This window comes from Saccostrea cucullata, unplaced genomic scaffold (genome assembly GCF_032062105.1).
Source record: "Saccostrea cucullata isolate Sc308-1 unplaced genomic scaffold, CSIRO_AGI_Scuc_v1 ctg558, whole genome shotgun sequence".
In the NCBI taxonomy this organism is placed as follows: domain Eukaryota; kingdom Metazoa; phylum Mollusca; class Bivalvia; order Ostreida; family Ostreidae; genus Saccostrea; species Saccostrea cuccullata.
The window spans coordinates 118,879-142,167 of record NW_026920386.1 but is presented as its reverse complement, the minus strand read 5'-3'; the positions used below and the strand labels follow the sequence as shown (position 1 = coordinate 142,167).

Genomic DNA, 23,289 nt, shown 5'->3' with positions numbered 1-23,289 from the left:
TCAGACAGGGCTATTGATCACTAAATCCAATGTTTTATGAAGCTTGAACCTTCTAGACAGATGATGACCATAAATACATATTGATTTGTCAAGGAAGACCTTACAAGACAATGTCTCCATGGCCTTAGATCAACTCTGTTCTCTGGGGAACGCAGCAAGAATATCTCGTTTTATGTTTTTGTTTGACAAACTCTGCGAAATTGTTTGGTGATTACGTATAGAATTACAATGTATGTAAATTGTTTCAACAAGAGATAGATAAATTGATATAGAGGGGATTATAATGGGCTGTGTTCCATTGAAGTTGCAAAGGATGTTTACTTTGCAAGACATATGTACATACAATATATGTATGCAGTCAATGGACTTTTAATGATATATTTGTCTTGCAAGCAGATCTATATTTAACGTCAAACTGATATCTTAAGTAAAATTTGTATGTAAATGATAAGGGGGTATTAATGACAGGGAAGGTGTTGAAAATCATAAATCAGTTCATTTTCAGCTGTGCATGATTCAATATTTCATGAGTTCTTTTCGATGGCCTTGTATGTTCCACACATTTGACTATGCAATGCCAAAACCATTAGCTATACTGTCAAGTCTCTTTATAGCTATTTTGAAATCAAAGTGACCATGAAAAAATTTCAAAGATAGGTATTAAAGAACTCAAGAAATGAAGAATAAAGTATGTAAGAATGAGGAAAAATTGAAGATAATGAACAGTTGACCAAACTGATTAAATTTTGTAAACAATGCAAATCTTCCAACATTGCTTAGATTAAACAGAGTCACAGAAATTTCAGAAGTTTGGATCAGGTGCATTGGTGGAATAATCATCCCCTATTGATCAGTCACACCCACTGTGATCCCTATGTACTCATCAGTGGTAGGCTGAAAATTTAGCATACAAATTCAATACAAAAACGAAGGCCTAACTATTGGTATGAAATGTGTTGGCCTAAATGCAAACCAATACAACCCAAAATACAGCCCTATGATAAGTTATTTTTTAGTAACAAGGTCATGATAATGACCCAAGCATTTATGAAATGCTGATTGTAAATGAAATTGTTGAATTTGCTGTATCATCAACTTATAAGTCAGTAGCCTGCTGAACTTCCTGTAAGGTTAATTTAATTGTCAATAGCTTGCCCGAAAGAAAAGTCTTTCGGACTACAAAATCGCTTTGGCATCAATCCATCTTATTAGATTTGTGATGGAAATATTTAAGTTCAATAATATTCAATCTTGAAGTCAAAATGTGTCTTGCATTTTTTTGGTCAAACTTTATTTTTAAAAAACACACATTAAATTGCTAGTTCATGTCAGTTCCAGTAAAACCACTTGAAGTTGCTTTATTGATTTTACTGGAAGTCGTACTGTGGTATTTGATGTAAGTAAAAATGTTCCAGTCCTTCATTACTATAGTGAGCTGGTTTACTACTTATGTGAACTCTGATTAAACCTGTAATTTGCACTGCAGGATTGAACATCCTTGGAGCAACCTTTTAATTATTGATGAGCATCCATCCCTGAGGTGCTCAGGCTACATGTAGTGGTGATAAGGTGTCGATTTATGGTTCTTAGAATTCCGGGCTCCAATCATTAGATGTAATGTATCAGAGAAGCAAAGATGGCTAATGGTTTTATGGAATGTTTTAATTATCTTAATACTGGGTTTTTATCTCTGGATCATTGATTTATAAGGCATTGATATTGGTGAGCTAAAAGAATGGGATTTCTATAAATATTCAGCTGGGTCCTAATGGTAGTGTGATTTATGATGCCTCACATGGAGATTGCAGTTACTGTATGACAACTTATATTTTACATTTGTTGATTTTTTTTCTCTTTTTGGAAAGAATGAATATATGCTGTTTTTCTATCTTATTGATTGATATTGTAAATTTTTAACACCACCCCCTCCCCCCCCCTCCCCCCCAAAAAAGTTATTACAAGTTGGTGTTAATAATTTATTTTTGAAAGAAATAAAAGTCATCATTAATGAAATTAATTATGAAGGAATGACTCCTAACAGTGTCATTCACTTCAAGCCATTGCGAATGAATGTGTTTTGAATCTTAGAATAAATTCATCAGCTACAAAGAATACACAATGCCTCTGTTATAGATTAGACATTTTGCAGTTACATCCATTCCACCTGTTATAGCGGAGGAAAAGTCAACAAGTCAAACAAAGGCTTCCAAAGATTGAATTATCTCCCTTCTGATAGCATCGCACTAATGGGTTTTATGTAAAACAAATCCTTATTTATGGGAAATTAATCACACCTGCAATTTCTGCTGCAGTCCCACAAGCGCTATTTTGATTAATTTCTTTGATTGTTTTAACCCCCTGGGAGGATTTGATGATTGATCTATTGTTGAAAGTTGATAAATAATTTTTAAGGTTATGAAGGTTGATATGACATCAATATGTAGCATGAGCGAGTTTCCTTGATGAAAAATGTATTAAAAAACATATTGTTAGTACATGCATGGGTAATGCAAATATAATGAATATAGCAAAGAATTTTCTTTGGATACAAATGAATTTTTTAAAATTTCCTTGTGAAATTTTACAATAATGATGAACTCTGAAATTTGAAGAATTTACATGTATAGCAAACTGGTTTTGTATCCTGGGGTTAAAACAATAGGTTTCATATCTTTTAGAATACTTAGAGTGTATATGTTTTGTAATCTTTAAGAAGAATGATATAAGTGATGGTGAAATAAATTTTTGCGAGTAAATGGTCTCGGATTTTAACATGCATGAAAACCTGAAGTACTTATAAAAAAAAAATTAAGCCAAAAAAAAATCCTTTTTTCATAGATATATGTAAATATGGACTATAATCAGATCTAGGTTATTCATGTCATTGACTTTAAAAAAAACCCTTTATAAATCAAAAGTGAAAAAAAGAAAAAACCCTGAAAATCATTAATAACCATTAATACTCTCATTAACAATCATAATGTGTCAAATCTTGCACTATCATCAATCAGTTTGTCAAGAAAAGGAAATTACACAGTCAGGGTATAAGATTGGGAACAAAGTCAGACTCCGCAGAAAACAAATTAAGAAGCCATAACTCCTTCCAATCCAGGATCTCAAGGTGAAGGATGGGGATGCTTGATTAAATCGTTAATTGGAGAATGGCAATGAATTCTGTTTTAAGTTTCCTTTTTTTGCTCTAAAAACTGGTATAATGGAAGTTATAAAAGTATTGTTATTGATGATGATGACCTTTGATTATGGTGATGAAGGAAATGAGGAGACCTGTTTAGAGTTGCTACAGTTGAGTTAGCATGAACATGTTAATGCTGAAAATAGAAAAATTAATCTATTTTTATTGCAAAAAAAAAATTGCATTGTAATGAAATAAGTTTTTAACAAACAGTAATCATGAACCAAATAAGTATAGAACCAGCTGAACAAGAGATATTAAGAACACAGCGAACACAGACCTTTATTTGAAAACATTGGAGATGATGTCAACTTAGTACTAGTTACACATGCTTCATGTAGAAATGGACAGTCACCAAGATACATGACCATTAAGATACATGCCCGTAAAATCGTGGAAAGTATTAAGTGAAAAATAAACATCACTGCGTTCTGAAATTTTCACTATTATTTAGTACATATTTTAGTAATATACACAGCAAATTTCACATAAATATATGTATAAATAAACAAATAATGAAATTTTATTCCATATATTGTATCAACTTACGGCGCATGGATTATAACGTCAAAGTGTCAAAAACAGCGTTACGTTTTATCTTTCCTGAAAATGAAGTTGGATGAGTCCGACTTAAATTTAGGAATTTCATTGATACACATTCTTTAGTCTCCATAAACAGTCGAGGATCTAATTGGCAACCTCATGCGATCATCTGAAAAATTTATTAGTAAGTTATGGACAATATTCTCACCATCATTCAACTAACAGAAAATCTCATATCAGCGGTTGTTCTTTTGCTATTGCATTAGGTCTGTCTGTACTCCCAAGGGACTCGATCAAAAAAGACTTCGATAAAAATTTTTTTCTTCTATGGTCATTTCAAGTCTCTAAAGGTGTCATAACAACATCGAATTAAAACTGAACTGCTTTCCGGTGCGCCGTAACGGCATAAAACGTCACCATTTTTTGTGTGTTGTGTTTACCACCTTCCCATTTTGAATGCTTAAAAAAACTGCGAAAAATTAACCAAATGCCTTAAAATTTTTACAAAGACTAGAAAATTGATTGTGGAATTGAATTAGGATAATTTTAATCCAAATCGTATGTATTTAAAGCTTTTATTTTGAAATCAAACTTGTGTATTCTTTAATAAAACCTTGGTTTTTTTGTCCGTGCGTCGTAGGACAATACCCTGTGCACATTCAAGCATAATAAAATCTTTATTTTTGCCTATATTTTATCAAAAAAATTATCATGCACTTAGATTATATAAATAAACATTTACTGAAATTTTTAGCTTAGTGCGCCCATTACTTTTCGAGAAAAACGCTTTGTCCACGATTTTACGGGACAACCCTCGTACACACATGATTCTTTATCTTTAGATGTATAGGAATTCAGCAAAGAGAATAAAGATGTTATCGTTTATGAAAGTCCTTTTGCTTCTATAGTTCTTTTAGGTTGAGTTTCATTTTGGAATTGCAGATAATAGTGCATAGGTTTATGACTCTAGTTGCAGTTTAGAAATGGCAAAACATTGTATTTGATAATGCACTTGTAATTATTAAATTTCCATCGTGGAAACAAAGGACAAATACTGTGTAGATTGATTGTTTGATTGATTATATGTTGTGTAAGGTTCCTCTCTAGAATTTTTCACTCATATGGAGGTGCCACCACTTGCCAGTGGAGAGCTGCAAATTTTGTCCTATACTCGGCACTCAGGGCCATTAAGCAGGGAGGGATCTTTTTTTGTGCCAGCACCTACTGCAACACGGGACCCTGGCTTATACATTTTCATCCGAAGGACTGGTCTCCACATCGCACAGTGGGATTTGAACCCGCAACATAATGATCTATACTCCATACTTTGCAACTCTCTAACCACTGCGCCACGTGGGAGACCTGTGTAGATCGAAGAAGAGTCTGGAAAAGCCAAGTGACCTCTGAATGCACGTGACAAACATTAGAAGATTAATTTTCCATTAAGTTTTCTGATATTCCTGTTATTCAACATCCCCCAACAAAAGGATGCTCAATCCTCTGACAAATATTGCTCCATGATTTCTCTTATCTTGTTTATTTTGCATAGAAACCCACTAAACAGAATAATCTGCAAATACCAGTAATGTCCTCAATTTGTTCCCAATTCATATTGTCTCTGTCTGATGCTTCAGCTGATTGGCTAATCTACATTAACTTAAGCATGTAACTGATTCTTTGATTGGTTCATTAAGCACATTCTGATCAAATAAAAGGGATGTATTGATTGGCTGTATCCTACACCACAGATAACTTATCTGCTTTGGAAGCTCCCTGAGTGGGCTTCAATGGTTGTTATGTAATGGTGTCCTTTTAGACAGCATGGGAGGAAAGCAATATCTAGTAAGGACATCTCTCCTCTCTGCTGGAAGCTAACACAAATTAATAGGAAGCATTAAACTGAAGTGTTTCAAAACACTATGGGGACTTTGAGTCTGGATATTAAAAAAAAGATATTACATAAACAAGCGTTTCCTCACATTTCAAATCCAAGCAATTTAGTTTTAATGTTGAGGGAGTCTAAAAGTATAAAAAGGACTAGATATTTTTAAAGATATATTTTTTTATATTTTAAATTTATTTTATTTTTCTTTCTTTAATTAATTATATTTTATTGGGAAAATGTACTTTTATCAATGTTCTCTGTGTATTCGCAGCTTTGAAATTGCAGTGTGAATGAGGATAGATTTCCGTGAAGATGTTCAATATTGATGAGTGTTTATGAAAACCAGATGAAATATCCATAACTTTTCAATAATGTTTTTCCCTGTCTTCTCAGATGTTATGTTCCCCCTACAATGAAATTCTCTATTCATGTTCAAATTGGTGGTACTTGGGGGAGAAATTACGATTTATCTCGACTCAAACGATGAATATGGGGTTTTAATCTTCATCTGAGAGAAAGTGTATAGACATCAAAGGAATAGAAAATTGAGTTATTAAGACAATCAAAATCAGCAAACATATACAAAGGTTTCTCCAGGCAGTGATGTATGGGAAATATGATGATGAATGGAGGACTCCTCAGTTGTTTTGATGTCTGATCTTTTAGAGGATGTTGCTCTAGGTTTGTTAGGAGCTGAGAAACTTTAAGTATATCTTCATCATGTGTTCATGGTCTAGTGTCTTGTCAATGACATTTGAGAATGAGTAAACACATAAAGAAAATTGGGGTAAGTTTGATTGTTAGTTTTCTTTACTGTTGTGATAAAATAAAATAAAGCTGAATTTTGTAAAATCATAAGCAGGAGTTATTCCTCTTGAATTTATCTTGTTTCCTAATTTGTTCCAGTGTATTAAAATTACCAAATAAATTGATCTTTGAAGGTGCAATAGTACACTGTGAAAGTATATTAATACACTTTTTTTCTTATGAAAAATTAAATTTTTCTGAAATTTAATCTGAAGGCAAAGGCTGGAATATCATATGTTTGATGACCTGGCTGCCAGCACTGACTGTTTTAATGTTTATTATCCATGCATGGTTCCGATTTTGAGTGCAAAATCTATATTTGATGTAAGAAATATAAGACAAGTTTGTTAGAAATTGATGTTCTCAGGTGACCCCCCAGCAACAAAGCAAGCCAGCTGATTGGTGTCTAGACAGACCTTAATAGATATAATTTGTGATGCTGTGTCCAATAAAGACTGAATCTGATCTATACTATTACAATATACAATTGATCTTAATCCAGAGGGGGTCTAGAAATGGATGAAGAGGAGTGGATTTAATGTCAGGGAATAAAATAATTGTGCATTAATCATTTTGTCTGACAGTGTCATTTTTACAAAAATTACTTATAATCAATAAAATTATGTATTGAAAGAGGAAAAATATGTTGTTGAGAAAAAATTGATATTGCTTTTAGGTTTTTGTGAGGTCATAACATTTGTCAAAAAATTTTTCAATGTCAGAAGTCTGAATTTTTTGTATAAAAGTGAATCTGACACAGTTGCGTTATTTGGGTAAAATCTTTAGACTAATAATTAAAGCAATATGAGCTGCATGTTTGACTTTGGAAAAAAATATTTCAAATTTGTTATTAACTACTTCAATGACAGAAAAATAGAACGTTAATAAACTTCTGTTGTTTATATTGCTATGGAAGAACTTTTTATAAGCTTTGATTGAAGCAAAATTGAATTGTTGTCGTCCTGTACAATAATGACTTCTTATATAATACGTACTGTATATTCGGTTGTACAGATATATTTCTTCTGAAACATTTTAAAACTTTATTTTGGCCTTTATTGCTTTAAAGGTCTTCAGTTCAAATCCATGTAGGACCAACTGAGTTTGCATGTCTGCATGTAAACAAGAAAGTTCATCTGCATTGTTTTTGAATCCCATGGAATAAAAATAAAATAAGCTTCTGATGAAGGCTTAATTTCATCATTCATTGTGCCATTCATGGGGAGTTCAGCAGTTAAGGTACACAAATCCATTTCTAACTCAAATAAAATTCTGCTTTAACCCTTGTAATATTCAAATAAATTTATGCTTTATGGAAATATTTAAAAAAAATCAAAAAATAGCTTGCAGGACAAATCGGGGGGAAAAAAAAAGAAGAAATTTCAATGTCAAGGAGATTTCTAAAGGTAGAAGAAACATTTATGCCATTAAGAGTTGTCTCTCTTGTAAGAGTATCAGTGACCCTTAAACATTAAACTTTTTCCCCTCAACTTTTAAGTATTCAAATTTGCATGTTTGCATTTGCTTCTCAGAGAATTTGCTGACTAATATTCATGTTTCCCCTAAATTAATTATTAACCTGATTTAATACATATTTCATTTTATAGAGATTTTATTTTTTTTTTCTTATTTAGATAATTATATATAATTTACAAATTTTCCATTATGTCTGGTATTGTGGTACATGTTCTTTTCCATTTGATTTCAGTATTACTTATTTATTTAGATTCTTCAAATCATATTTGCATTGAATGGAAAAACAAGCTGGCGTAAAATATACACCTCAGAGTAGTTTTGCTTTATGAGATATAGCTTGATCTGTATTGATTTTGTGGTAAAGGCAGTATACATAGAAAAGACAAGAAATTCAATGTTGCAAATGAGAAACGATAAATAAATAATTGAGCAATAAGATACTCCCAGATAGAAATAACGGTACTTTTGATGGCAATACACAGCTAATTAATATTCATTAGGTAAAGCTGGGGGTGATATTGATGGCTCAGCTTGAGGTCATATTGGGGTCTCATAGAATACCCAGACAGATTTCCGGCATGTTAGTCCTTTCTATCTGATTGTGTACATACTGTCTTCTAAGGGATAAATCTGTATTTAATTTTTACATGTACTTTTAATGTATACGGGAAGACTATTTCATAGTACATTGTGAATTGATCTTTGAATCTGAAACTGGTGATTTGATTCAGCATAGATGTTTTGCCATTGACTGGAGCATTTGAAGAATAAGTAAATGTGTTTGAAATAATGGACAATGGTTATTTGACTTTTAAATGTTTCACATGTTGAGGAAATGTGATTTTTGAAAGTCTCACATTTTGATGAACTGTGAGTTTTAAATATTTCACATTTTGAGGAACTACAAGTTTTAAATGTTTCATATTTGAGGTAAATGTTTCACATTTTGAGGAACTGTGAGTTTTATATGTTTCACATTTTGAGGAACTGTGAAGTCATCTTTGTGATCATCAATAAGTATAGAGAGAATGATAAGTCTTGTGATGATATCACCTCATTAAAGCTGACCAATTCCTGCTGGGAGAGTCTTAGAGCCACAGATGCTGATAGGTTAGAGGTAGAAGGGATTCCCTAAAACCTCCCCACAATTAGCAGCTGCTGCATCAGCCCTGTCATTATGATTGAGGGTCTAATTGAAGCTTCTGTCTAAACAACTTGTGTGGTGAACTCTTCTCTACAGAAAAGACCGATTTATAGATCAAAGGAAAAAAGGGAAACATTTTGTTTGCAGGTTTATCAACTGTTTTGACTTTTGTGCTGTGAACGGATTAAGAAAGTGGATAGATTTATCAGATAGACTTCTTTTTATCACAGAGTATACTTGACTGCATTTTTCTGGTGCAGTGGATTTTTCATATACCTGCACATTTTTGGACTTTAATTAGAAACTGTGTTTTGTGTTTTTTGGCTGTGTTTTGATTGTTGTGCAAATATTTATGGTTTGGTGTAGTTATTAAAGGAACAATATTAGGGAAAAACTATTCCATGTGTTGCAATTGCGACATGTGTTGGGATTATAAAAGAAGGATGAAGAGGAATTTATTAGGTGGTGTATGGGAGTGAAAAAATTATATATCTGAAACTGTGCAGTGAGCGTAATAGAGCTGTTTGCAAGGATCATAAATAATTCAATGAAAATGAAGCTGAACAGCCCAATAGGAGAAGACTGACATTTTAATTGTTTCAATATATGTTTGGGAGAGGTTGAGGGGTAGAAAGTGGTAATTTTAACAAGGATTTGGTGGTACCAAGAAAATCTAAGAGGAAGTAGCCCTTATCATGGAAAGTGAATGAAGTCGGAGAGGGTTTCCAAAAAATTTTCGTCAGATGAGCGGTAAATTGGCACCACTGCTATAGATTTTTATAATTATCTATAACGTGGATGTCATTGACTCAAAGTCAATCCCACTCCAAAACAAACTCCAAAAAATAAGCAATACCTGGAACTTCAGAGAGACAGAGAGAAAACATAGCTGCTATTCTTTTGATCTGCTAATTAGATAGAGGGTTTTCTCTCAGGCAGGTGAAGAAGGCTTTGATGAGGCCACATCTCCATGTTTTTTGTCTTTCTTTTCGATGCTTGAGTGAGAGTACTGTTTTCTTTATTCCTTGCATCTGTGTACTCATCCTCTTTGTGTTATAAGTGGAACAGATATTGGGGGTGATCTTCCCATATGTTTGGATTATTGGAAAGGATTATTGCTCAAGATGTTGTTTGAAGGAACCATAAAGGTAAGATTTTTTGTTTGTGAAAGCTGTACAAAAGAGAAATGAACTTTTGTCTGTTGTTTGATATTGGTTTAGATTCAGAGGCTTTGGGAAATTAGCTTGAATCAATTTAGAGATATCTCTCTAATTATACACACCTGTAAAGATTAATGGACCAGAAGATTAAAAAAAAGTTTTTTTTTCAAAATGAACTCATCAGTTCTTAAGTTGTTGCAAAGAAAATACCTTTTTTTTCATCTATCATACTAATGATTGTTCTTTAAATTTTCCTTGAACAAATATTTTGTATTTTCATTTGTAGATACATGCCTTTAAAAGATATTGATCTAATTATTTTACCCTGAATATATCCATTGCAAATTGGAAAATAAAATTCTTTTATGATTTTGAGATGACAATTATCTTTATACTCTTAAAAAAAAAAAAGAAATTGACACGCTGATACATTTTTCCATGAAGAAATCCATGTTGTAGTAACCTGCTGTGGGGACCACAGACACTGAATCCCTGATCTGTTTATTAAGACGACTAATTAGATCAGTAATATTATGGAGAGCAATCATAGACACAGCAGGCTGCCAATTAGTTCAGATGTTTGGTCAGTGAGTGGTTGTGGTGATTTCACTTCAAAGGCTGCTTAAAATCTTTGTTGTCTAGATGTTAAAAGCAATGATGTTACTGCATAGGTCTACAACTGGTCAGTCTTGCAGTTGTTCATATTAAGGAGATTGGGGGTTTATATTTTGTAAGGGATGGGGATTATATTGGTTCAATTGAAATCATAGAAAAATAAGTTAAAAATGTGCCTTTAGGTTAAATTTTACAAAAAAAAGTGATGAATCTACTGAATGCTAATATGATATGCACTTGACTAAAACTTCAAAATCTTATATTTGATATTTTGAAAAAGGAAGAAAAAAACACTTGTTAAGTTTATTTATTAAATGATGCAAAGTTGGTGCAAATAAATGAAAAGGGGACTATGTATAAAAAAAATTGTGAGATCAAAACAAAGAATCATGAACCTGGAAATGAAAAATATTCCGACATTCTGTTGGACAATTTGTGCTTTGTCATTGTTTTGGAATTTTGATGGAGATTTCCAATACCCATTACACCAGACCCTTGCAAACACATTTCTGGACTCGTATTGTCAAATTACCTCCACTTCTTGGCAACAGTTGAAGTGACAAATTTGCAACTCAAATGGAATTCCCCACCACTTTGTGCTTAAGACTCCCTCCATTGTCTTAGTCATGCTCCGTAAAAGGTGGCTCGGGGTCAAGCTGAAGCCAGGAGGAAGCCCATAAGCAGCAGTCTCCGACAATTAAGGCACAATTATCGGGAGAAGATTAAGGGGGATGACTAACTGTTTTTCTCACAGCACGGACAATATGGTCACGTCAACTGCAGAGTCAATATTTTAGCCTCAGATGTGAGTCAATATTTTATTGACCACAGTGGTCAGGGAAAATGTGGTCAATGTCTTATTAGTGTAAAGATTAGATTATGTAGGAGATGGAAAGATTGGGTTGTCTTGGGATTTAATTCGTGATGAATTTTTCATTTGGTAATAAATGTATAATAAAGATTTGCATAGAATATTAGTTGTGAATTCTTGAGTCATTTGTATGGGAATTTTTCTACTGTATAAAAAAAGGTGGGAAAAGAAAAAAAAACTGTGGATAACAATATAAAATTTGATGCTTTGCATTTAAAGTGGTACATACATTTAACTTCATCTGTTTGACTGTCTTATTACTGTGTAAAGATTGTTGTGCATTCCTTGATTGACATGCAGCAGACAATCCGATTATGGATCACACTAATCTGATGATGGTAATGATAATTGAAGCCTAATTTTATGTTGCATAAACATGTGATTTAATTCGTGATGAATTTTTCATTGATAATAAATGTATAATAAAGATTTGCATACATAATTAAGGTTTTCTAATGTTACATTTTTCTGGTTTTCTTCTTAATTTAAGAATCATTTGCATCACTTGGAATTGTATAAAAATAAGCAAAATTAGAAAAACTGGGAGTAAATATATGAGCATGGTGACCATATATTAAAGGATTACATCTATCTATGCTTTCCACCCCGTTTGGGTGAAAACGGGAGTTATAGCTTTTAAATGGATACATATTGTGCAACCTCATCCCCTTGTTCCAATCACATCCTGTTTGGTTGAAAACCAAGGGAGTTTAGCTGTTTAAAGTTTCATCCACCACCAATTTTTTTTGCTTTATTTCATGTTGTAGGATATCCTAATGCATGGCTATGTTCAAAATTTCAAAGGATTTCCCAAGAAAGATACTGTGATAATCTTCATTTTCACCATGCTATAAAAATATATCAATTATGAGTTTCAGCTTTCATTTAAAAATAGTTGTGCATTCCTTTCACGTGTTGCCACATCACGCTCTTGCAGACAATGCAGACTGTTGATGCACAATCCGATTATGGATCACACTAATCTGATGATGGTAATGATAATTGAAGCCTAATTTTATGTTGCATAAACATGTGCAGGTAGCATACCTATGCTGCCATAGAATTGGAAAATAATGAGATCTGTTTGCAGGTATAATTGGTTTTAATGAAAGTAATGTAGGAATGGTAATTGAAGCAGGATTTTACATTGCTGTGGCTTACCATATGAAAATAATATGTACCCTTTTCTGGCTTAAGCGGGTTGGTAAAGTTTAGAAGAAAACACAATTAAGGTTTTTTATTACTATATATTTAAACTCAATTACATTTTTCTGATTGTTTTCTTTCTCCCATCTAATTTAAGTTGACTTTGCTTCTTTGAAAAAATTCTCAACTTATAAAGAATTTCCCCTCTAGACCCTTAATTTTTAGGGCTAGCCCCTTTTTTGAGATAACATTTGTAAGATCTTGAAATTCCACACTTCTTTTATTCTATATGTTTTAACAAAATATTTCTAGGTAAAAAGATATCGAAGAAAAGGTGTCAGAAATTTTGAAATTCACGGTCCTTTTTCGACGTGCGGCGTTTCAAAAATCGATGCGAAAGGCACCACAGACATAGGTCTATCATACCTGAAAGTTTCATGTTTCTAAACCCAGAAAAACTCTGGACAACCTCCCTTTAAAATTCATAAAATCGGCAATATGGCATCAAAAAAGAAAAAAAACGCATAAGGTTCAAGTGATGGTACATAAGTCCTTATGAAAATTCATCAAGCAGAGAAATCTCACAAAATCGGTACTAATAAAAGTGAAAAAGAAACCTAAGAATAACAGAAAGGTCTTCCGCTGAAGACGGAAGACCTTAATAATAAGAAGAAGAAAAACAGAGTAAAAACAATATTGTTCCCCAACTTCGTTTGGGGAACATAATAAAGGTCATCCAAATGGCACCACAGTGGTAAGAGCGTCAGCTCTGGAGTACGTTGCAGAGTAATTAGTTGATCCTTATGTCGCAGGTTCTAATCCTTCTGTGAGACGTAGAGACTCAGGTCCTTTAGAATAGACCATATAAACCGAGGGCCCCGTGTCGCAGAAGGTGCTATCATGAAAAAAATCCCTCCCTTCTCAATGGACGTACATGCTGAGTATAAGTCAAAATTTGAAGCTCTTCACCAGCAAATGTTGCCATATAAGTGAAAAATTTTCAAGGGCTTCATTAAACTAAATACTGGGTACAAACAAACAAACAGACCACCAGAAAACTATGGTTTGAAGTAAAAGAGTTACATACTGGTAATTATAAGGTATTGGTTTTCCCTTATTTTTATTGCGGTGTCTGAACCAATCAGCTTCATACATTGCCATCACCTGTATTTTACATTTACCTGTCTGTTGTACAGTTTAGAATGGAACAGCCATAAAGCTGCCAATGCTGCCTCTGGTATGAAGCTCACTGCATATCCTTGCTGTACTAATCTATTGTAGTGAAAGAATGTAGGTTCTCCTTAGCAGTGTTTGAAACTCATTGTAAAATTAGCTAGGCTGATGCTGACTGCTAGTGAAAGTTGTCAGTCCTACCAAAAATCCTCTAGCCTGAAAAAATAATAGTCTTTTACAAATTTATTTTTAGCGATAATGTGAATGGGGCCAGACAACCATAACTTTGATTCTGAATCTATAGGCTGATGAATTCTATGCCTTGAACCTATTATACTTTGCTACAGATACAATAAGATGGTCTGAAAAAAGAAATTAATATATAGATTTTAATTTAAGGGAAAGACAAAATTTGTGTCTTGGGAGGTCGGGCGCACAGTTATTTCAAAAACCCGCTTTTTAGCAATGAATATTTCTATGTTTTGCAAGGAGGAATTGCATATATTGATCGATTATCATTGTAGATTTTTGTTCCTTTCAGATGCATGATATCATGCCTCTCTATGCTAAAAGCAGGTGTTATGACTTTTGGTCTGTATGCAACACTTCTATATCAGGATTACTAAGTATTACTTTAAAATATCTTTGAAAGTCTGTAAACTTTAGAATGCAAAATTCATAATGGAGTTTTGAAGACCTTTATTGATTTAATGAAGTCAAAAGGTGAAAGGATATGGTCAGAAATTCATGTAAAGGGTTAACTGGTTTTTGTAAGGTCCCTATTGATTTTAAGACTAAAAGTCAAGGTCACAAATTTATGTTTGATATGAGCAGGATTCTTGGTTTTCTTGAATAACACTCTTTATATCTAGAAATGACCCATATTTTTCAAGGTGAAAGGGTCAAGGGGAAAGGGTCAAGGGGAAAGGTCACAATACTGCGTTGTTACAAATTATTTCTGCATTATAATATCTACAAAATAATCAACAATTTTTTAATGCAGAATTCTTTCCATGGGTATATGTTTCTATGATATTTTTCTTTAAATAATTCCTGGAAACCTCAGATTTCTACTTTTTTAAACCAATCCTGTTTTTCCTAATGGATCGCACCTTATCAAGGTACTTTATGGCAAATGGTATAACATTTTAGCAGAAACTCACCTCTGCAGTATCTGTAATCTTAGACTGTTCATCATTGATAGTATTTCACATCATAATGAATTTATTGGCTTTTTATCATGCATTGTCTGGTACTGCATACAAAATATAGACCACACGCTGAGAGGGGTTGATCTTACATCCATTCACATCAATATTATTCTGATGTTCTGAGAACCTTTTTCCTGCTTTTGTTATATAATCGGTCCTTGGAACTTAAAAAGATATTGCATTAAACAAATTGCTTCCAAACTCCCCCATCTTTCAGTTTTGGCGGTTTTATCATATAATTGGGGTAACATGTTTATCGAATCAACTTTTTATCAAATTTAATAAACTGTTGATAAGAAAAAAGGGAGTGTTAACCGTTAGGTGAAAGTTCTTGATGATCTCACCTTTCCTTCATGTCAAGAAACATGAAAAAAAAAATAAGGTTCAGAAAGAAAAACCAGATCCAAATACAGAGAGCTGGTGATTTAGTAGTTGCATGGTGCAGCCTATTTGTCTAGACCCGCAAAGTCCATTTATCAACCACAACAAATGGTTTATAAGTGACCAGGTACAACATGCATCCCTCCCCAGTGAATTAATTTCCACCTCCAGATGCTAGACTTCATCCTGTCATCTGATGGAGGGAACTGTTCTATCATAAAGGTGTGTGTGGCCAGTGTTAGCTGCAGAGGGGTGTTTTCATTCAAACTTCATCATCAATTGCAAGGTGGAGCTGATTTAGCCTCTTGTGTATACATAGTTTGTTTCCAGAAGTTTTTTTTTTTCATCTTTATTCAACAGACTTTGGTTTTGAGGTTTTTGCTTCCTGAAGTTTAAATGTTTGTTGAAAGGTTGGACGTGCAATTCGGTTAACAATATTGGAAAACTTTAGACGTCTTCAAATATATTTGTTCTAAATCAGGATACATTTAGTAACATTAACTGTTTGATTTAAAACAACCAGCTGTCAGTGAAACTTTTACAAATAGAAAAGGATTTTTATTTTATTTGTGAAGGAAAATCCATCCATTGCTGTGGATATTGGAATCCTATACCTTGGCCATTAGATGATTGCTTAAATGTTTTTATTGTCGTCATAATATTTGTTGATTTTTCTGATTTCTGGCACACTATAGACCAAGAGGGTCAGATATGTTATTGATTTGACCATTACCGGACCATGAGAAATAAGATTATATGCTGGACCCTGTGCCATTAATTTTACCAAATGCTCCAGAATTATTGGATACTCTTATAACGAAATCATTAGTCCATCAAACAGAGTGACTCAAATGTTCCTGGATTATAAAGAAAAGTGTGTGTGCGATCATCAGAAAGTTAATAATCTTCCCCATTCATCCAAGCTTTTCATAGTCTTGAGTGAAAATTTTCTTCATTTTACAGTTGATGGTAATCTTAATGAAGGATTTCATCAATCAAAGAGAAAAGGGGACACGATATTATCAATGATTTGATTTTTATGTTTGTGGGGTTTTTCCGAGCCTTAATGGAACGCATCTGTTGGATGATTTCATAACGACTCTTTGGAGTGGGGTTATATGCACTTGCTGTTTAATAGCAGACCTTTTAATTGCTAAACACTTCAGTCATCACAATTGGAGGTTTGTCTTCTGAATGAGATAATATTTTTATCCTTCCAAGAAAACCACTTGTTCTGAAGATTTTTATAAAGAGTCAGGTTATGTTAGTTTTCACCTCAGTGAAGCCCTACTGATTCTGCTATTGCACTTGTTTTTGGTGGCATCCTGAATATTAATACAACCCCATATTGCTGCTTTGCTGCTGTGTACCTTATTTTTATGGATAAAAAAAGACAATGATAGCAGACATTTGTGCAGGTGGATAACAATCTCTTCTGTTTCTGATGTAATTTGTTGTGGAACATTCACAGGAGGGTGACCAAAATGAGATCCCTGCTGGCAGCTTGTGAGACATTCTAAGATTTTCAGACTCAAAAACTTTTTCCTCCCAGACTTTGGAATTTATATATATAGAGGTGACCTTGTTACTGATTTTGACACCCATTCTTTTCCTGGAGTATCTTCTATTTTTTCTTTGATTTTTGGCCAAATCATGGTTTTGGATTACATAGTAACTGTCTGGGATGCTGCGGAACCCAAAACCTACAACTCCAAGGTAAGAATCAGCAGGGGGTACCAAAAAAAAGCTATTGTTACATTGAGGGAGTAAGTAAAAGTTTGTAAAATTCCAGCTCCCTGAGACAGGACTCTTTCCCAAGGCAAAGTCAAGGAAAATAGTCCTGGTCAGGGGAAACTGGAATTTAACTCCCTCTGTAGCTGTTTCATTATACTGATACAAAAATAAAATTTAAAGGATTTATATAATCAGGGTTTAGCTTTCAATGAAGGAGTAAACTCATTTGTAGGGTTGGGACCATTAATAAATTGTGTTGTCCATAAAAGCAATTGGTCTACCTACACCAAAAACATTCAAATAGCAGTTTCCTATCAGGGAGAGGCTGAAAACTTTCTTGAAAGCTTATTGATATTTATGTGATTTTTAAAGTATTAGGTGGAGACACTGATTTTAGATTGAAAGTGACATAATGCCTTTTTATAGGAGCGTATTCCCCTTATAAGAATTAGATATTCAGTTAATAGTTCAGGTTTTCAATTTTTGGTCCTGCTTTAAGGACATTTGCAATGTACCTTACCCACTGATAATTTTACAAGATATTCTTAATTTAAAATTATATTGTCATCAGATATTCATAGGCAAGAAATCAGCATGCATTACCAGGAGTTTTTGAAAGATATCAATTGATGAATATTCTTGGATGACTCAAAGAAAATATGTTATAAATCCAAAACTTTTTATAAGAAGAAGTGTACGTCACCATATATAGACATTGAAATACAATACACAGTTCCTTCAAGAATTGGAACTCTTTAACCTCATTGAAAAAGACAAAAAAGTTCAAACTACTTTGCGTATGACTTTAACACTGATAACTTGAATTCTATGGAAATGTTGAAGTGATTTGGAAGTCCTTATTATTAGTATACTTTCAGTATTTTACCCTAAAAAACTTTTGATATCTCAAGTTTTTTTTCTCGGTCCTGTGTAGTTTGAGATACTGAGGATTGACTGTATGTAAGTAGAATCAGACCCAATCAGTGTTGGTCACTTGGCAGCAACATTCCATTACAAAGAAGAAATACCAGGAATATTATGACAGGAATTTTGGCATTGTAATACAGTAATGCTTGTGTTGTATTGTTACATACTACGGATGCAGAGGCATTTGCTCTACAATGGAGTGTTTCATAGTTTTATCAGAGAACGTAGGAGTTTAGTGTATTGGGTTCAGTGTATTGGCAAAGCTGAATTGATTTCTCAGCAATTGAATTATTTGAGTCACTTGCCTGAGATCTCACATCGGGATTAGCTAAAAATGAGTAGTTTCATTGTCTGACGCACCAGGCTCTCTGTTGAGATTTGTTTAATTTGAAACTCTTCTGTTTTCTTGTGTTGTCTGTCTTTAATTGCGTTGTTGTTTATATCAACACATATTCAGAACTGATTGTCTTACAGATAAAGGTCAGAAGAAACAATGAGTAAATGGGGATTTCCAGTATTTCCATGTTAAAACAAGATGTGTTGGTGAAATATTGATGCCCCCATATGGCAGCTTATGGCAAGGGTTGAATTTTTTTCAAATGCCTGTCAAACTCCAAAGGTCAAGGTCAAAATTGTTGGTACCCAAAGGAAGGTTTTGTCACAAAAATATACACCAGTGTAAAGTATGAAATTTCTAGCACCAATTGTTCAAAAGATATGGCCAATGTTAAGGTTTTTGAAAAGTTGGTCAAACTCTAAGGTCAAGGTTAATGGTAAAAACTATTTATACCCTTTGAAAGGTCTAATGTCACAATGAATACACACATGAAGTATGAAAGTCCTTAAGGCTAGTACCAACTGTTCAAAAGTTATGACCAAGGTTGAAGTGTGATAATTTTTTGTAAAAGTGGGTCAAACTCCAAGGTCAAGGTCAAGAGGTCAAATTTGGATAAACCCAAAGAAAGGTCTTGTCACAAGGAATACACCTGTGAAATAAGTCCTTATAATCCACTCAAAAGTAAGGAGCAAGTTTTAAAGTTTTTGACAGACAGGTCGGCAAAAACTACATATCCTCAAATCTTGGATTAGGGGGACAGACAAACAGAAGGACAGACAGGGCAAAAACTATATGTGTATTTAATTTTTTTTTTTTTTTTTTTTTTTTTTTTTTTTTTTTTTTTTTTTTTTTTTTTTTTTTTGCTTTTTCTGGTCCAGTTTTTTCCCCTGCAAATGCACAAGCTATAATTAGTAGGTTAGTCTAATCTGTAAAAGCACTAGGTCAAGTATTTACCATCAACAAAGATAAAGATAAAGTTTATATATAAATTTCTATAATTTCAAGTTAAATTATATTCATAACCACACTTGAAAGTAAATATTTTGATAAAGAGTCATGTTAATTAATATGTTTTGGCTTGCACATTTTTTCCCAGCAAGATGTTACATTGTACTATGTCATAGAATGACACCATTTTTTTTCTAGAAAGATTATGGACAGATTTGAAATCAAGATGGATGATTTTATAAAGTCTGTAACTGTTTTAACTCTTTACAGCTTACTGAACTGTTATGCAACATACACTTAATGTTCACGTCATAGAAATAGAAATTTACCATTTCCCTGCATGCACCTCAAAGCGTGGAGCACGTTTCCCTAAAATTTAGCGTAAATAATATTATGACGTAGAATTTTAATACAAATATGACTTTTCCTATTCTATGAGATTTTTGCAAGTATAAAATAGAATGAAATTGGCATTAAATTAAAGATTAAATGAACTTTTTAAAGTGTGTGATTGCGGGGAAACGGTATATGCGTGATTTTGCGGTAGAAATAGGAAATGGTATATGCGTTAAAATGCGTGACTGCGGGGAACGGGGTTAAACAAGCTCTAGAAGAAGCAGTTATAATGAAGAGATAGATGTGTGGCAATGATGTATCATGAGCTAAAGTAGGAGAAAGATTTTCCAGTGCTCTGCATCAAGGAGGACAACTCTTGCATGATTAGCTGCATTTCTTTTCTGGTTTTACTTTATCACACAAATCTGTTCGATTTCAGAAAGGTCACGGCATACAAGTGGTGCAGCATCTAATAATTATGTCATACATGTTGCAGATGACTCCTATAAGTGGTTGATCAGGCATCACATTGCAGGGTTTCTAGTGTATAGCTTTTATACAAATCTTTGGTATCCCGAATTTTTGTAAAGTTCTCTCAGTTTCAGATGATTTATTCTAAGTGAAGCTAAATGTAGCATTCGTAGTACCTGATAATGCGGGGAATTTAATGTCGTCTTTTGTGATGGGGCATGAAAAAAGCAGAGTCTGAATGATTGGTAGAAGTGCAGGGTCTGTACTCTTAGAGGAAAAATGGGGTGCTATTTGTGGAGCAATAAAAAATATCAAAGGAGTTTATGGTACAGGTTAAGAATTTTCCTTATCTGCCCTTCAATATAATCCCACACCAATATCTTTTATTTTTTCACTGCATTTGTTAAGAGTATTTTTAACGATTGTAGGCTTATAAATGGTGCAAAAGTTATAAATGCTGGTAAATTTGCTTTTCCTGTATAGCGTTTTGTTCTTTAGGATTTGTGGATGAAAATAATTTTAAAAATATTTTATCAATAATCCAAGATGTCAGGGAGCTTTAATGAATTGGCTGAGAGGAATTGAAGTTTGCCAATTAAAATTTACAATGCTGCCAGAATTTCTCAATGATTGCAAATTGATCAAATGTCGGGGTCATTTCTTGAATCTAATGTAAGCAAAGAAATTTCAAGATTTCTTTTTCTTTTCTTTTTTCCTCCAAGTTTAACAAGAAATATTTGAAGTTGTTCTTTTCAAATTGCATACCTGAAAACACCTTGTTGAAGTTAGAAGAACCTCATTAACCAAAGAGAAAATAAAAAACTTTGTTGTGTGGGCTCAGTGAAATGACACAGTTCTGTCTTTCTGACTTTTAATGAGCAGGGAACATAAACCATATGCTCCCCCCTCCAACTTGTAAATTCAAAGTGCTAATTGTAGGAAGCATGTAGATCAAGTTACAACACTGATTGGGAGTTGAAACTTGCCATGTTTCCATTTTGACATTGAAATAAAAAGAAAAATGGTATCGGTTGCTTTCATAAGGAACAGGGTCAACAAGAAACGGGATTGGCAACATATTGCTTGATCATCTATAGAGGACTGAGGTCATAAAGTTTAATGCTATTGATAGCCAACTTTTTGATTTTGATTTTTAAGAATTTTTAAAAACTATGTTATCTAAGCTTTTTAAAATTTTTTTTTGAAGAATTGATAATTTGAAAATCCAAAACATGCAATCATTTAGAAAATATAGTCATTGAATTTTTTTTTTGTTTAATTTTGGTTATATTTTAAAAGACTGCCATGCTCATCAGCACCAATACTACAATATAATCTGGAATAATGGAACTTTCCCAGTGAAATACACCAGCACATCTTCTGGTCTATCACTGTTTATCTGAACTGTGATAATTAATCTTCCAATATTCCACCAGATTTGTTGTCCATCATTGTTTACACTGAAGTATAGAACCCTGTAAAAAAAACTAAAGAAAATGTCCATTAGTCAAGATGTGCTATTTGCTGCAGATAATGGCCATTATGAAGTGGCAGACATCATCAGGCTAGGGAACAGTGTATTAAAAGCTCCCTGAATGGATTACTGCTGTGATGCAGACAGTCTACCCAGTACAGGTGAAAAGGAGGGGAGAATTAACCAGGACTAGATGTTGACAAGAGGATTTTGTCTGAAAGATTTTGTTCTCCTGATGTATGAATGAACAGGTTTGATGTCATATTGTTGAATGTGATGCAAACTTGTTTAGAAAGATCCCCAGGATTAATATTGATCAGTTCTAGTTGCAATATTATTAAGGCAAAAGTTTCCCATACCGAAAAAAGTTATAACTAAGTTATAACTAAAGTATAACTTAGTTATACCTAGCCTGTGAGGTACAAAAAAGTTATAACTAAAATGTAACTTTTTTGGACTTTATCATTTTCATGTATAACTAAAATGTAACTTTTTGGACTTAGCCATTTTCACGTGTAACTAAAACATAACTTTTCTGGACTTTGTCATTTTCATGTATAACTAAAATGTAACTTTTTGGACTTAGCCATTTTCATGTATAACTAAAACATAACTTTTCTGGACTTTGTCATTTTCATGTATAACTAAAACATAACTTTTCTGAACTTAGCCATTTTCAAGCATTACCAGTATGAATTTACAAGTTTTGGGGGTTATTTAATGGAAACTACTTGACACCAACTTTTTTTTTTTTTTTCAAAAATAACATATAAACTAAGTGTTAATTTGAATGAATTTTGATCGTGTTCAAAATGTTTTTTTTTTTTTTTAAACACTGCAGCAGAAAACTTTGTCAATTCCTGAACAATAATATTGTTTACTACCAGTGATCGACTTCTCATTCATAATACCGGTAAATATGCTAACCACAGCCATGTCAAGTTCAACAGAAGGGATGTGAAATAAAATCTTGTGAATTACATCTATAAATGAGAAACTCTCTCTCTTTCTCTCTCTCTCTCTCTCTCTCTCTCGTGTTTGAGGGTGTGTACACAGTACATGTCATGTGTGTGTAATAAATATTATTGTCTATTTAAATTGATATTTATCATGTAAGTTTCAACTAAAGTTGAGAATAATTAATTTCTCTCTCTCTCCTTCTCTCTCTCTCTTAGAAAATACGTATTTATTGAGACCCTGATGAGACACAATATTTGTCTTGTAAATTATAATAATGCACTTACATCTGAAGTTGGGAATGAATATATTTCATAATTCAGGGGAAATATAAATGTACTGCAAGAGATATAAACAGTATGAAATGTAATCTCATGAAGTCTTCGTGTGCAAAACTGTGTAAATTTCCCTATTGTTTTCTGTGAGACAGGTGTTTGTACTAGGTGACCTTTGTGGCCAACACATCGTAAATATTTCAGCTTGGGTATTACACAATCTCT

At 33.1% G+C, this 23,289-nt stretch overlaps 1 protein-coding gene across 8 annotated transcripts in view; it reads left to right on the top strand.

The window, feature by feature from the left end:
* Positions 1-23,289, top strand: part of LOC134247940 (neuron navigator 3-like) — a 139,918-nt gene that overhangs the window by 22,973 nt on the left and 93,656 nt on the right. The window contains exon 1 of one of the 8 annotated variants that reach the window (XM_062730406.1): positions 10,158-10,196. The exons of 6 other annotated variants lie outside the window; for them this stretch is intronic. In XM_062730406.1, the coding sequence (XP_062586390.1) occupies positions 10,173-10,196 (24 nt within the window). In that variant the 5' untranslated portion in view covers positions 10,158-10,172. Of the gene's footprint in view, positions 1-10,157; positions 10,197-17,174; positions 17,322-23,289 lie in introns of those variants that run through there. One more of the 8 variants, XM_062730380.1, reaches the window with a different exon arrangement.